At 45.7% G+C, this 16,196-nt stretch overlaps 1 protein-coding gene across 1 annotated transcript in view; it reads left to right on the top strand.

Moving 5' to 3' along the window:
- The window catches only part of elp3 (elongator acetyltransferase complex subunit 3), a 26,735-nt gene extending 10,594 nt beyond the window's left edge, over positions 1–16,141 (top strand). The window contains exons 10-15 of the mRNA XM_026143538.1: positions 10,502–10,695; positions 11,660–11,750; positions 14,208–14,273; positions 14,362–14,589; positions 14,740–14,821; positions 15,296–16,141. Of these exons, the coding sequence (XP_025999323.1) occupies positions 10,502–10,695; positions 11,660–11,750; positions 14,208–14,273; positions 14,362–14,589; positions 14,740–14,821; positions 15,296–15,387 (753 nt within the window). The 3' untranslated portion in view covers positions 15,388–16,141. The remainder of the gene's footprint in view (positions 1–10,501; positions 10,696–11,659; positions 11,751–14,207; positions 14,274–14,361; positions 14,590–14,739; positions 14,822–15,295) is intronic.
- The last annotated feature ends 55 nt before the right edge of the window (positions 16,142–16,196 follow it).

Here is a 16,196-nt window from a genome sequence, read left to right as displayed (position 1 = left end):
GGTGGCCTCCCTGGAAAATTCTGGTCGCTAAGGAAAAATGTGCATTCAGCGAGCAGCTGGTTGGTGGTTGCTGGAGGTCAGCAGCTGTGCTGGGTGCTGTCAGGCTGAATAAGAAGGTGCTGCACCAAAAGTGTCCTCTCGACCGCTTTGGTCACCAGCAGATCGCCACGGTTTGGATGGAAGGTGCCGACCGCTCTGCAAACACTCACTAACGAAACATCAAATGATGGTGAAACTCAAAAAAGTGAGACACAAACTTCAAATTAAAAGTTGTGCCTTCCTGCTCAAACAACACGTTTCAAAGACGCAGCTTTTAATCAGTCAATCAATCAATCAAAGCTTTATTCGTCACATGCAGGTTGCCCTGCAGTGAAATGGGACCCCCCGCCCCGACCTTACACATATAGCACAGACATTACATGGGGATACAGGTTGGAGATTGGTAGCATTAGAGAAAAAACATTGAAATGTACACTACAGTGGGAAAGTACAAGAGGAAAAAAAGAGACCCCTACTCATGCTGTGCTTCCATGGTAGGACAGCATGAGAACAGGAAACAAAAAACTCCTCTGCACAAAAAGCACATAAATGTCCACAGCACAACTTTGTGAAAGACATGACAAGCCACAGGGGTGGGTGGGGGGTGAGGAGTAATCCGAAGAAACACAGCAGCCGCCCTGCACAGCGCTACCATTCCAGCGCGGCACACAGCCCGCCGTGTTCCCTCGCAGGAAACAAGCATCGAAGGCGTTGGAAAGGGAGGGGGGATGAGTGAGTGCTTATCAGTGTAAGTGTGTGTGTGTGCGTGTCCATAGTTCAGCTGAGACAGTGTCCTTCGCCCTGCCAGGCTAAGTAAACAGTCTACCAGCCAACCCAGGTGTCCTTGCATGGGATGGGAAGGAACAGACTCAACACAGTCGCTATCAGGGAGTTTTTTGTTCGGCTCCAGCCCGAGCAGTGAGAGCTCTCTGCCCGTGCTAACGAGCGTCCAGCTGCAGACCGCCACGTAGTGATGTGTCGGTCGCGAACGAACCGCCTCTTAGAGCCGGCTCTTTGAAGTGAATGCGCGAGCCTCTTTCTCTCGCACTTTTTTCCGCTTCACTCCGCACGTGACCCTTGTGCTTGAGGAGCAGAGGGGGGAGGGGCGACTTCCTGTGTAATTTGCATAATTTTGAATCATTATGCTTTAAATTTTACTTCTGTGATCCTCGTCTTCTTTTTTTTAAACAAAAAAGTAGTCACTGGTCACTTGATTATTTTGGACCTCAGCGTTGGCCAGGATCGAATCCCTGATTGGATATTTTTATGGATTTCCTTCATAAGAAAAGTTGTAAGCAGACAGAAGTGTGTCGACATGTTCTTGAGAAACAAAATGATTAAAAGCTCCAGACTAAAAATAGCATGTTTGGTCGATCATCAGGTTTATTGTTTGTGGAATAAGTAGTCAGACCTTCCCTCTTCTGCATGGCAGCAGCGTGCGTCACCTCACAGTGCGATAGTACCAAATATGTCCCACGTGTAGCGTCTCAAAATAGACCCGGAGAAGACGGCGACAGTCACTCACAGGTGATGGAAGTCTTGTCAGATGCCACTCAACGACGGGCTCAGTTTGCTGCTGTGATTGGAAACATGGCTGAATGCGCAGAATCAGACGGGCTGCCTTCCCAGAGTGCCAAACTGTAGGACGTAAATGACGACTCGGTTTGAAGCTGCGTGCCCTCTGAGCTCATTCCACTTGTTTTGAAATCAGGTGATGAAAATGCAATGAAGGAAAAGAGCAGATATGACTAATCGGTGCAGGTGATATGACAGTGGCTGTGTAAGAACCAGCAGTGATATTGATTTCCCCTCTCGTACCTGATAATTAAACCGTGTTTGTGTTTCGTTTTTAAGCTGCTGCGTCTGATACGTGGCTCGCTTTGAAGGAGAATCTGATACAGAGATGAAAAGACCCCAAACCGCCGTGTTGCTCTGAGATTAGCTGTAACCTGCTTTCACACTCAGCTCAAAGTGAAGACATGTTTGAAAAAGATGTTTTAATCTCAGATACTTAAGTTTAAAATGTCAGAGTTTGTAGAAGCCTTGGCTAACAGCACAGCGTGATGTGGGCAGTTTGTTTGGTTCTCACAGGTCCAGTGGCTTTATTGTCTTTCCAGCCACGTGCAGTAGGGGTGGGCGATATAAACGATATACGATAGAAACGATATAAATTTGGCCAACGATAGAGATTTTGACTATACCGCTCTAGCGATAGCGCATGTTGATGATGTCATCAAGCTGCGCCTGTTTTGGTCGAAAGCATCGCAGCGGCTACAACCATTATCGTCTGCAAAATATGCCGACAGTCACAGCAAAGAGATGAAGCACTGTTGAAATATGGGGAAAGCCAAAAACTGCGCTTCCTCCACTTCCCTAACATTGATTCATTAATGTTGAATTCTCTGGCAGCTGTTCTGTTCCCATGTTGTTGCAGTATATTAATGACTAACCTCGTATTGTGGATGAATAATCTCAGTTGTTCTCCTGACTGAAGTTTGGTCCGTGTACAGCATCCTGCTATGCGATTGCATTTGTCCCTGACCACCAGAATCCCTCACGTTAACTTTTATCCAGTGGGAAAAAAGATGGCTTCATCCTCCAGCTTCACTGTGCTAATGTTATGCTAACATAGCTGTGTTGCTAGCAATCACGTAGCACAACATTATATACCAGGTAGGGGTGGGGGAAAAATCGATACTGTGTAGTATCGTGATATTTTGTATCGATACAGGGACAGCAGAAATCGATATTTTGTTACAAAAAGGTTTTTGTGCTCTGACTTCAGAGCATGTTGATCCTTTTTCTGAGCAAGAATCCTGACATCCCTTCACTGTCCAAATGTGTTTAACTGTTTTTGGCAGCAATAAACATGACAGTTTACTTATTTTAATTTAAGACATGTTTTATTTTAATTACGTTTAAAACTTTTTTATTTAATGTAAAATTATATTTTGTTTTAATTTACTTTCAAATTCTTCAGTTGCTGAATGGGCTGCATAGTTTTCATAAATAGCTATAATTGTACCAGATGGTTGCATTCAGTTAAGCTGGACTAGACTGTAACACAAACCGTTCAGTTTGTCAACAATAAAACTGAAATGAGAGAAAGACTGAGTGCGAGACTTTGATATTAGATAAAATGAATATTGATAACGTTTACCTTTATGGACAGAATCTGAATATCGCAAAATATTTAAAAAATTGCAATAATATCGTATCGTGGGATGTATGGTGATTCCCACCTCTACCAGGTAGTCCAACTTCAGTAACCCTGCAAACGCCACTGCTGTTTAGTTTTCTGTCTTCATTTATGTTGGAAGTGGTAGCAGAGCTGTACGTTTGAATTAGTTTCAAAAATCTCTCAGTCAGAACATGGTATGAAATGTTTAGGTGGAAACTAGCGAGCTGACTTCCTTCTAACTTGTCTGTGAAGGTTCTCAGTCATCCAGGTCATCGTAGTCAAAGGAGCTTGCAAAGAAAAGCGTCTGGACTTCTTTAAGTTGCTTGAAGACGTTTCACCTCTCATCCGAGAAGCTTCTTCAGTTCTAAGGTCAAATGGTGGAGAGTCCCAGATATAAACCTAGTGGGAGTGACCCCCCACAGAGGGACAAAAGGACCCCCTGATGATCCTCTAATCGCCTGAGCCAAGGTGTGTAACTGGGTGTGGGTCCCAATCAGCCAGAGTTTCGGGTGTGTTCATTGTGAAACCTGGCCCCACCTTATCATGCGAATTCCTGAGGTCAGATGGCCCAGGATGTGAGTGGGCGTTAAGGCGTCTGGGAAGGATCTCAAAACTGGATTATAGATGGCAGAGAGTTGGTGTCGTAAACCCCCGCCTCTGTTCAAAGATGGTCGCTCACAGTGGACATAGATGCTTCTTTCACTCCTCTTTCAAACCATCTGTCCTCTCTGTCCAAAATGTGAACATTGGCATCCTCGAAAGAGTGACCTTTGACCTTTAGATGCAGATGGATGCTGAGTCTTGTCCTGTGGAGGTGGCTCTTCTGTGTTGTGCCATGCGCTTGTGAAGTGGCTGTTTGGTCTCCAATGTAGAGGTCTGGGCATTCCTCGCTGCACTGTACAGCAAACACCACATTAAGTCTGTGTTACTCGCAGCAACAACTCCACCTCATTGTGAGTCCATTTAAAAACTCGGTGCTTTTCCTCCACATTTTGCTGCAACGTTTCAAAGAGCAGGAAAGCAAATAAACAGCAGACAGAAATGAGGCAGGTCGAATCTTCTTGCGTTTCACGCATGCGCAGGACTGGAACGTGAGCGTTTTCGACCGTTTCAATGTGGACGCACAACTCTGTGAAAATGACTGAAAACGCTAGTGTGGACGCGGAGCGTTTTCAAATCTATCCGGGCCAGTGTGGACGTAGCCTCCAGTCACTGAGCAGCTCCCACCCCTGATGAGCCTGTGTGAGCACTGAGCGGCTCGTTCAACAGACTTTTACAGGAAGGAGGTCACTCTTACCAGCAGCTGTCAGACGGCTGGACGTCCTGCTCATCGGCTTCTTTGTTCACTGTACGTTTCACCAGAATCACTCCCCCAACACACACACACACACACACACACACACACACACACACACACACACACACGTGTACATATTTCTGTACATATGAACTTCAGTTGTGTGTATAGGACTACTTTGTGTCTTCCTTCTATAGTTTATATTCCCCCTTCTGTAACAGCTGTGTAACACCCAAATTTCTTAACGGTGGGATAATAAAGGTTTATTCTATTCTATTCTATTCTATTCTAGTCTATTCTATTCTAGAACAGCTCTGGCAGCAATAACTGGAAGTAGTCATGTTTTGGTCTCTGATATCTCGCTGGGGGACATGTGTCCCACTTTTCTTCACAGAAGTTCTGCTTTTATTGTGAAGGTGTGAGGAGTTCATTGGCAGATGCTACAATCCTCACCTTCATACAGGGAGGACTTTATTTCAAACATAATTATATGGCAAGTGTCTGTGAGCGGAGCGACTCATGAGAGCAGAGTAGGACTTCTCTTTGAGCAGAATAAGGAAGGTGTGCAGCCGTGAGAGCGTCTCCAGTCTGGTGCACGTCAGCTGTGGACTTCTTTCAAAGCAAACCTCACGTACATGTGTGTTCACTGAAGCCGTCGTGCCCGTGAATGTGACTCACATTGTACCGTGGAGGGCGGGACTGTGACAGGAAGCTGTATCTGTGTTTCCTTCCCTGCAGCATTTCCTCTGTCGCTCGTCCTCTCTGTCGTCTGTGTTTCTCCCAGACAGCCCAGAGTATTTTCTCTCTCGCGTCTCCTTTTCTCCTCCGTTGTCTCTCACTTGATCTCTTTCTTCTCTCTCCTCTCCAGTTGTAACGTTCCTCTCGTCTCCTCCAGCAGTCACACCGGCTTCCTCTCTGCCTCTTTTATCACACTGACACTTACATTATACAACTTGTGTGTGACTCCCCTTTGTTCCTCCTCATCATATCTAATCTTCCATGACACCCGTCATGCCAGTGAGTGGAGCGTAAAAAATATGAATTTTCACTCCAGGATCCAAACTAAGCTTTTCAGGATCCTTTTCCATAAAAATCCGAGCTAAAGCTCTTACTGACGGAGCATCCAGGAACAGCCGGTTTGAAGGACGGGAAGAAGAAATGATCAGAAAAGGTGGGGGAAATGGAGAAGAGAGGAGTGCCTAGATTTGCATTAAGATGTTTCACTTTAGTTTGCTTAATAACCTCTGGAGTAGCACACTGTGGAGTACTTCCTTTGTAATAGCAGGTCCTTATTTTATGTCTTCACCACATTTTGTGCCAGTAACAGAAGAACATTTCAAAAAGGCTGAGCAAACGTTTCCATATCAATCACAACACCAGTACAGACTGTACATCATGCAGAGCTCGAAAAGAAGATGAGTGGGCTTCTTTAAGTTTGTTAGGTTGTTAAAGCTCTCGTTCAAGAGGCTTCTTCAGTCCCAGGTGTTTAAATAGGAAGCGGTCGACCCCCTCGAGGGTTTAAACACCGGGAGCTCGTTCAGGTTCTTGACACTACGTGACCAGACAGACGGGGATCAGCGGCTGTCTGTCTGCTAAACTCATGTAAAGAAATATTAACGTGGCTGTTAGCAGTTCTGTAAGATTTTAAAAACATCTTGTAATTCAATAAACTGAAGCACCAGATTTATGCCAACGACTTAAAGCAATTGTTTTCTGAATGATTTTGTTGGTCTCTCACATTTTTGTCATGCACGAGCCAACTGGGGCCACGCTTTATCCATCGACCTCACGTTTGACTCTACAGGGTGGGCCGTTTGTATGCATCCACCGTAATAACATGTGAATGGTTGGTGATATTAAAGTCCTGTTTGTGGCACATCAGTACAGGGAGTGCAGAATTATTAGGCAAGTTGTATTTTTGAGGAATAATTTTATTATTGAACAACAACCATGTTCTCAATGAACCCAAAAAACTCATTAATATCAAAGCTGAATGTTTTTGGAAGTAGTTTTTAGTTTGTTTTTAGTTTGAGCTATTTTAGGGGGATATCTGTGTGTGCAGGTGACTATTACTGTGCATAATTATTAGGCAACTTAACAAAAAACAAATATATACCCATTTCAATGATTTCTTTTTACCAGTGAAACCAATATAACATCTCCACATTCACAAATATACATTTCTGACATTCAAAAACAAAACAAAAACAAATCAGCGACCAATATAGCCACCTTTCTTTGCAAGGACACTCAAAAGCCTGCCATCCATGGATTCTGTCAGTGTTTTGATCTGTTCACCATCAACATTGCGTGCAGCAGCAACCACAGCCTCCCAGACACTGTTCAGAGAGGTGTACTGTTTTCCCTCCTTGTAAATCTCACATTTGATGATGGACCACAGGTTCTCAATGGGGTTCAGATCAGGTGAACAAGGAGGCCATGTCATTAGTTTTTCTTCTTTTATACCCTTTCTTGCCAGCCACGCTGTGGAGTACTTGGACACGTGTGATGGAGCATTGTCCTGCATGAAAATCATGTTTTTCTTGAAGGATGCAGACTTCTTCCTGTACCACTGCTTGAAGAAGGTGTCTTCCAGAAACTGGCAGTAGGACTGGGAGTTGAGCTTGACTCCATCCTCAACCCGAAAAGGCCCCACAAGCTCATCTTTGATGATACCAGCCCAAACCAGTACTCCACCTCCACCTTGCTGGCGTCTGAGTGGGACTGGAGCTCTCTGCCCTTTACCAATCCAGCCACGGGCCCATCCATCTGGCCCATCAAGACTCACTCTCATTTCATCAGTCCATAAAACCTTAGAAAAACCAGTCTTGAGATATTTCTTGGCCCAGTCTTGACGTTTCAGCTTGTGTGTCTTGTTCAGTGGTGGTCGTCTTTCAGCCTTTCTTACCTTGGCCATGTCTCTGAGTATTGCACACCTTGTGCTTTTGGGCACTCCAGTGATGTTGCAGCTCTGAAATATGGCCAAACTGGTGGCAAGTGGCATCTTGGCAGCTGCACGCTTGACTTTTCTCAGTTCATGGGCAGTTATTTTGCGCCTTGGTTTTTCCACACGCTTCTTGCGACCCTGTTGACTATTTTGAATGAAACGCTTGATTGTTCGATGATCACGCTTCAGAAGCTTTGCAATTTTGAGACTGCTGCATCCCTCTGCAAGATATCTCACTATTTTTGACTTTTCTGAGCCTGTCAAGTCCTTCTTTTGACCCATTTTGCCAAAGGAAAGGACGTTGCCTAATAATTATGCACACCTGATATAGGGTGTTGATGTCATTAGACCACACCCCTTCTCATTACAGAGATGCACATCACCTAATATGCTTAATTGGTAGTAGGCTTTCGAGCCTATACAGCTTGGAGTAAGACAACATGCATGAAGAGGATGATGTGGACAAAATACTCATTTGCCTAATAATTCTGCACCCCCTGTATATGTGAGGGGGCAAACTCCTCATGATGGGCGGTGACCATGGTGGCCATGTAGAAGTCGGCCATCTTGGATACAACTTTTGTTTTTCAATAGGAAGAGGACCATGTGACACATCAAACTTATTGGTAATGTCACAAGAAAAACAATGGTGTGCTTGGTTTCAACGTAACTTTATTCTGTCATGAGTTATTTACAAGTTTCTGACCACTTATAAAATGTGTTCAATGTGCTGCCCATTGTGTTGGATTGTCAATGCAACCCTCTTCTCCCACTCTTCACACACTGATAGCAACACCGCAGGAGAAATGCCAGCACAGGCATCCAGTATCCGTAGTTTCAGGTGCTGCACATCTCGTATCTTCACATCATAGACAATTGCCTTTAGATGACCCCAAAGATAAAAGTCTAAAGGGGTCAGATCGGGAGACCTTGGGGACCATTCAACTGGCCCACGACGACCAATCCACTTTCCAGGAAACTGATCATCTAGGAATGCTCGGACCTGCACCCATAATGTGGTGGTGAACCATCCTGCTGGAAAAACTCAGGGAACGTGCCAGCTTCAGCGCATAAAGAGGGAAACACATCATCATGTAGCAACTTCAAATATCCAGAGGCCTTGAGGTTTCCATTGATGAAGAATGGACCCACTGTCGTTGTTCCCATATACCACACCAAACCATCTCTTTTGTTGTTCCAACAGTCTTGGAGGGATCCATCCAGTGTGGGTTAGTGTCAGACCAATAGCGGTGATTTTGTTTGTTAACACCATTCACATAAAAGTTTGCCTCATCACTGAACAAAATCTTCTGCGTGAACTGAGGGTCCTGTTCCAGTTTTTGTTTTGCCCATTCTGCAAATTCTGTGGCCGATCTGGGTCATCCTCGTTGAGATGCTGCAGCAGCTGGAGTTTGTATGGGTGCCATTTGTGAGTAGCTAATATCCGCCGAAGGGATGTTCGACTAATGCCACTCTCCAGTGACATGCGGCGAGTGCTACGCTGTGGGCTCTTGCTGAATGAAGCTAGGACAGCCACTGATGTTTCTTCATTACTGACAGTTTTCTTGCATCCACATTTTGGCAAATCCAACACTGAACCAGTTTCACCAAACTTAGCAAGCAGTTTGCTAACTGTAGCATGGGAGATGGGTGGTCTCGTAGGGTGTCTTGCATTGAAATCTGCTGCAATGACCCGGTTACTGCGTTCACCAGATATCAACACAATTTCGCTCCTCACATGTTAACCTCTTCGACATGTCAATGGCTGTGAACAAAGAGAAACTTGTAAATAACTCATGACAGAATAAAGTTACGTTGAAACCAAGCACACCATTGTTGTTCTTGTGACATTACCAATAAGTTTGATGTGTCACATGACCCTCTTCCTATTGAAAAAAACTAAAGACAATGGCCGACTTCTACATGGCCACCATGGTCACCACCCATCTGGAGGAGTTTGCCCCCTCACATATACTAATGTGCCACAAACAGGACTTTAATATCACCAACCATTCCCATGTTATTGCGGGGTATCCATATAAATGACCCACCCTGTATATCACTGGTTTACAGACAGCTGCTAATAATAGTTTGATTGAGGTCCTCTGTTTGCGAGCATTCGGAGGCGGGGGCTCCTCATTGTCTTTGGTCGAGATGAATGCAAACGCAAATCAGTCATGCTTCCTGTTATCTGTGGCTGCTGCCTATTATAATGGGCCCGCTGCTGTCTGCAGCATCCCAGACCAGTTTAAATCTGCAAAGGGCAGCAACAGGAGAACTTTGCACTTCACGCTCGTTCTGATAAAGAAATTCGATTACAACTTCCTCCCAGCCTGAGCTCCTCCCTCACTTATCTCCTGTGTACAGATGCTCCTGTTCTCAGGGAGGCATCCTAACGAGTTTCTTCTCTACCAACCAACAGAAGCTGTGAATTTACAGTCCAAACCAGTAGCAGGTGCATACTCGCTGCCCCCAGTCCCAGGTCTCCTTCTTTTGGTATCGAAGCGTTGTTATTTGTTGGATCGGCTCCCCCTCCTCCCTCACCTCCCTCCCTTCAGCTGCACTGCAGGGCCGTGTGGGACATGTCCTCGTGTGATTATGAGCTGTGACGAGAGAGGGGGAGATTATGAGATACCGATAATGCGGCCTATTTTGGAGAATGCGCCTCCACTCCAGATTTTCACGGTCCTGATCATGATAGCGTGCGCAAAGGGGAGGAGCATGACTGGAAATCACACTGACTCCTCTTACTGCGCAGACCCAGACATTTCTTTCCTCCCACTGAATAACTGAGTGTCAGTGGATGCTGCTTCTAGCCGGGCTCGTTGCCTCTGCAGAGGCCCGTTTTTCTTGACCCGTGTGGAAAAGTCACATAAATGAAGTCAGCTCCTCCTTTTCTCTCTGACCCCGTTTCATCAGTTTCAAGAAGCTCAAACAAACTCTCTGCTTCATTCCAGAAATAAAACTTTGATGCAAATGTGAATTGTTCTCTGTTAAGCGGGGAGTTTAAAGTGCAACATGAATCTGCTTGTTCCAGGAGTTTTTTGAAAATCCAGCTTTCAGGCCAGATGGACTGAAACTGTACCCCACCCTGGTCATCCGAGGCACGGGTCTGTACGAGCTGTGGAAGACCGGCCGGTACAAGAGCTACACGCCCAGCGCTCTGGTGGATCTCGTGGCTCGGATTCTGGCGCTGGTGCCGCCCTGGACCCGAGTGTACCGAGTGCAAAGGTGAGTGGATACGCTTGATGGTACGTGAGCTGCGTGCACGATTCTCAATAATTCCAGCACATGGCTAAAGCCAGGTCATGCTTCAGAGCTGCATCTGTAGGGTGATGAAGTTTAACAAACTCTGTTATCAGGAGAAAGCCTCAAAGATGCAGTCAGTAACTGTTTGAGGTTATTTCATAGAACAAAGATTCTAAACTCATAAATATGCATGTACAGCTTCCAACAGGTCGATGTGTTTGAATGAATGTAATAAAAATGCACAGAGGCAGCGGTTTGTGGAGGAAGTGACTCACATATGGGGCTCACCCAGCACTGACTCACACACACACACACACACACACACACACACACACACACACACACACACACACACACACACACACACACCCCCCCCGGGAAAAAGAACGGTGGCCAGTTTTTCAGGTAACTTTGTGCTAAAAACATCAAAATACTGCAAAATATTCAGTGGATTGTATTTTATTATATTATTTTATTTTATTCCTTAAATATATTAAATATCCTCGTGTGTGCAAAATGTCTTTTTTGGGCCATAACTGAGTACAATCCAAATGTAATATAAAAAACTCATTTGTCTTTTTACAGCCACCACAGCGACGATTATTACGGTAGAATCTGCAGATGTTTTATACGTCTAATAGGAATTAATTTGAGGTGTGACTTATGCAAAGCTACAGGAATGGAATGCAAGAATAAAAATGTGGAGATGAAGCTGAGATGAACGGTTCCTACAGGAACCCCAAAGTGTTTTTGTTTGGGCGGGGTCAGGTTAACTGGTGACTCTAAATTTCCCTCAGGTGTGAATGTGAGCGTGAAGCATGACAGCAGAGCTGCTTCTGTATAAAAAAGAAATTCTGTTAGTGCAGAAAACCACGAGTGCAGTACTGTACCAAAGATGTGGAGCGCCTCTGCTGTTCAGTCATTTCTTGTATCATCCGCCCATCAGGGACATCCCCATGCCGCTGGTGAGCTCTGGTGTGGAGCACGGCAACCTGAGAGAGCTGGCACTGGCCAGGATGAAGGACATGGGCACTGAGGTGAGACTATAAGGCCTGACATGCTGTGCGTCAGCTTATTTTAAGGGAGGAAGCTAACGGTGTTTTCCAGCTGGGATTTGATCCGACAAAAGGGGAGAACAGTTGAACTCGAGTGGCGACAAGTGCCAACGTGCAAATGCTGACTGTGAGAATAATTTTCCCGCTGTAGCTGTTGTGGGTAAGATGACAGATTAAAACGCCACACAGGTGTAGCTGAGGACTGCTGGAGCACAGAATTGCGTACCCTCCCGCCCAGCCGACCTCCTCCAGCATTTATTGAATTTATGCTGGAAAGTAGATTAGAACGTGGGTACGAGCCCAGCCAAGCTGAAAACACCAGGCTGGGCTGCACATGCGAGAGTCAGCAGCTGCAGAGCGTCGTTTAAAGAGACTGGATTTAAAAAGCAGCCATTATCAGACAGCGAGAGCCGAGCTGAAACGCCACCACAGAAAGAGCTCTGCGTTGCTCTTCCCAAAAACACCAACTACCCTCACGCCTGTCTGGCTGAGCTCCACACACGGCTACGAACCAGAATCACGCTGCGTCGATCTCACACGCAGCTCTGCGCTGTTATGCTGATGTTGTGATGCCAAATTATTCAAACATGACCTCCTTCTCTTGTTGACGCTGCAAACTTTTCCAGCCGGTTTGCAGAAAGCTGCTCCTCTTTGTTTACCTCAACTCTTTCCCTGTTTTAAACACAACTAATGCTGTGATGAAGTCTGTAGTTCAGGCTTTAAACCGCCGTGAGCACTCGAGGGCAGAACAGCTGAATGAATGTGGCCTTCGAGTGAGGAGGTGGAGCTCAAACGACTCGTGTCAGACGGGATGAATACGAATTAGTTTGAGCTGGGAGTCACGCGCAGCGACTCTACAGCTGAGGTACTTATTCCCGAGAGGTCACCGTAGCAGATGGACGTGCACATTTGATTTTAGGAAAGATGATAGCTCCCCTTTACCCGGGCTTGGAGCCAGTGCTTCCTGATACTGGACTCGAGTCTCCTCCTGGCCTCGACTCGGGGATGCGTCGTGTTCGCCGCTGCAACGCTGAGCTCCTCTAGAATCCAAGGATAAAACTTTGAGGCTGGAAATGAGCAGAAATGGTCCCCTTTAAGACACAGCTGGCCATCCTTGAAACAGAAAGCTTTAAAGTTCGAATCCGTAAGATTTCAGGCCTGGTTCATTTGGAGACACAGCGGTTACCGTGGTAACAGCAAGTGCCCTTTATCTGTGCTTAGACAGCTGCTGAGAGCAGAGGAGGGACCGGTGCCAACGAGGCTCCAGTTTGATCTTAGGCATTGCTGTGGTCTGAATTCGTGTTGCACACGCCGACAGAGCTCCTCCCATTACAGCAGGGACACGCCTCGGCTAACCAGCTGATCACCATTTACACAGATAAACAGTCGAGCCCCCCCACACCCCCAGATCCCTAATGGGGCTCCATACTGTCATCAGTGACTTACGACCGTCTAACACGGTAACACCTCCAGCAACAGCTCGCTGACGTGTTGCGTCTTTCTGAAAACGTTTCACCTGTGGCTTGAGCCGTGGCTTAGATCTGCATAGGAGCAGGTAACACCGCAGCCCACAGTCACACTTCCTGTCTATCGTTTTGTGACTGTGTGCAGTTAGACTGCAGGTCCAGACGTGGAGCCACATTTAACTTGTGAGAAATCTGAGATGATAAAAGTCTGTTTTATATTAGAGGTGGGAATCACCAAACATCCCACGATACGATATTATCACAATACTTAACGCACGATACGATATTATTGCAATTTTTTAAATATTTTGCGATATTCAGATTCTGTCCATAAAGGTAAACTTTATCAATATTCATTTTATCTAATATCAAAGTCTCGCACTCAGTCTTTCTCTCATTTCAGTTTTATCGTTGACAAACTGAACGGTTTGTATTACAGTCTAGTCCAACTTAACTGAATGCAACCATCTGGTACAATTATAGCTATTTATGAAAACTATGCAGCCCATTCAGCAACTGAAGAATTTGAAAGTAAATTAAAACAAAATATGATTTTACATTAAATAAAAAAGTTTTAAACGTAATTAAAATAAAACGTCTTAAATTAAAATAAGTAAACTGTCATGTTTATTGCTGCCAAAAACCGGTAAACACATTTGGACAGTGAAGGGATGTCAGGGTTCTTGCTCAGAAAAAGGATCAACATGCTCTGAAGTCAGAGCACAAAAACCTTTTTTTGTAACAAAATATCGATTTCTGCTGTCCCTGTATCGATACAAAATATCACGATACTACACAGTATCGATTTTTCCCCCACCCCTATTTTATATATAAGCTGCATGTGCAGGAGCATTATACTGATGAGCTGTAACAGCTGTGAGGTGATTGGACTTTCTAATTAGTCTCTGTGTGTGTGTGTGTGTGTGTGTGTGTGTGTGTGTGTGTGTGTGTGTGTGTGTGTGTGCGCCTGCAGTGTCGTGACGTCAGAACCCGGGAAGTAGGCATCCAAGAGATCCACCACAAAGTCCGACCTTACCAGGTAACCGACGCCCTCACTCGCAGCGTGAGACGGGCCGAGGAGACGTTGTGGTTTCCTGATGCTCCCTAACACAGATGTCTGTGTACAGGTGGAGCTGATACGGAGAGACTATGTGGCCAACAGCGGCTGGGAGACCTTTCTCTCCTATGAAGACCCTGAGCAGGACATCCTGATCGGTCTGTTGCGGCTGCGCCGCTGCTCTCCACAGTCCTTCCGCCCGGAGCTCAAAGGAGGCGTGTCCATTGTCCGTGAGCTGCACGTGTATGGCAGCGTGGTCCCTGTGAGCAGCCGAGACCCGAGCAAGTTCCAGCATCAGGTGGCTTACACTTTCACACACATGCACACACAACAACAGATATGCCCGTGACGGTTTCGCTCCGAGCCTCTCCGAGTTTTTCTCCACACCGGCCGAACCTCAGAAGCTCTGAATGTTTTCAAACCTATTGTATTTGTGTTGCGTGTGCAGGGGTTTGGCATGATGCTGATGGAGGAGGCTGAAAGAATCGCCAGGGATGAGCACGGCTCCTGCAAACTGGCTGTTATATCAGGTGAGTCGATGCAGACGATGTGAACTGTTCTGACACAGAAAAAACAAACACTTTAGTTTGTAAAAGTAGACAATCTTTAGTAACTGTAACCACGGAGACCACAGTGAAAGGAGGAAAAATCTTTACCCTTCACCAGAAATTTGATGCTTTTAATCTGAAGGAGCAGAGGAGAAGTGTTTTTGAAGATGTGGCCGAGACTGAATTGTACACTGTAATAACTGACTACTTATTTTTTTAAGTGCTGGTTTACACATTCACCTAACAACAGAAGGATCCCTGGTTTGATCCCGGGATGAGACTTTGCCAAATCAAACAGGGGGCCCGCCCGGTGTGCTGAGGCCTCGTGAACAACACAGATTTATCTGTGACGAGCCAATAATGTCACTGCGTGTGTCAGACTGAGAGATTATCAGGAGCCGGTGATGTGAATGTTTGGGTCCTGTGACACTGAGAACGCTGTGATTCATCCTGCAGGTGTAGGAACAAGGAACTACTACAGGAAGATGGGCTACGAGCTGGAGGGACCGTATATGGTGAAGGACCTGTACCGGCCGGGAGCGGACTGAAACGGACTTTATTTATCAAAACAGCACTCTGGGACGCGAATATTAATGTGATGGTGTTCTGCAGTATCGGAGGCGGTGCTGGTCGGCTTGTTTTATCTGGAGCACACAGAGGCCGCCGCTGCTCCATTTCTTCTGTTTTTTAAAGATAAGGAGACGTACGAGAGGATGTAAGGAATTAGGGAACGCTATCTAGGGTGAAGCCAGCCTTGTGTTTTGAGTTCAAATTAAGATTCTTTAAACGTACAGTGTCCTCATATGGGCGCCTTTTATTTAAAGTTGCGCATTTCCGAGTCTCCCCCTTTTTCTGTAAACACGGGTCCCGGTCGCACCGCTCAGACTCTTTCACAACAAGCAGCACTGATTCACTTTGACGTGGAACAAGAGCCAACCTGCCGAGGCATTTTTAATTCCACTCCAATGATCCGTGCGCGCAGCGGAGAAAAATCGGCATATCTGGGTATCCGTGAAATAACCGTTTGCCTGGGATGGAATGAGACGCCTGCATCACGGTTCCAGTTAATCATGTTTATGTTGCAATCACATAGAAACCCATTACGAGGGGAGCGTTCATTAACGGACGGCGGCGGATGAACAAACAGTGGAAAGCGTCCTCGCCGGGCAGCTGTTGTTTTGATTTGTAGGGCAGGAAATTGAATATTAGCGTTACATAAAAGCGTCTCAGTTAATCCTGTTTCTTGTGTTTTCTGTCATGCCTTCTTGTCTTTTTCTGGAACAATAAAGTATATTTCAGTAACTGCTTGTGAGATTTTGAGTTGTTGTTGCAGGGAGACCTTTGAGGCGTTAAAACT

This window comes from Astatotilapia calliptera, chromosome 15, assembly GCF_900246225.1.
Source record: "Astatotilapia calliptera chromosome 15, fAstCal1.2, whole genome shotgun sequence".
In the NCBI taxonomy this organism is placed as follows: domain Eukaryota; kingdom Metazoa; phylum Chordata; class Actinopteri; order Cichliformes; family Cichlidae; genus Astatotilapia; species Astatotilapia calliptera.
The sequence above is the reverse complement of the archived record's forward strand: the minus strand, read 5'-3'. Positions and strand labels throughout refer to the sequence as shown.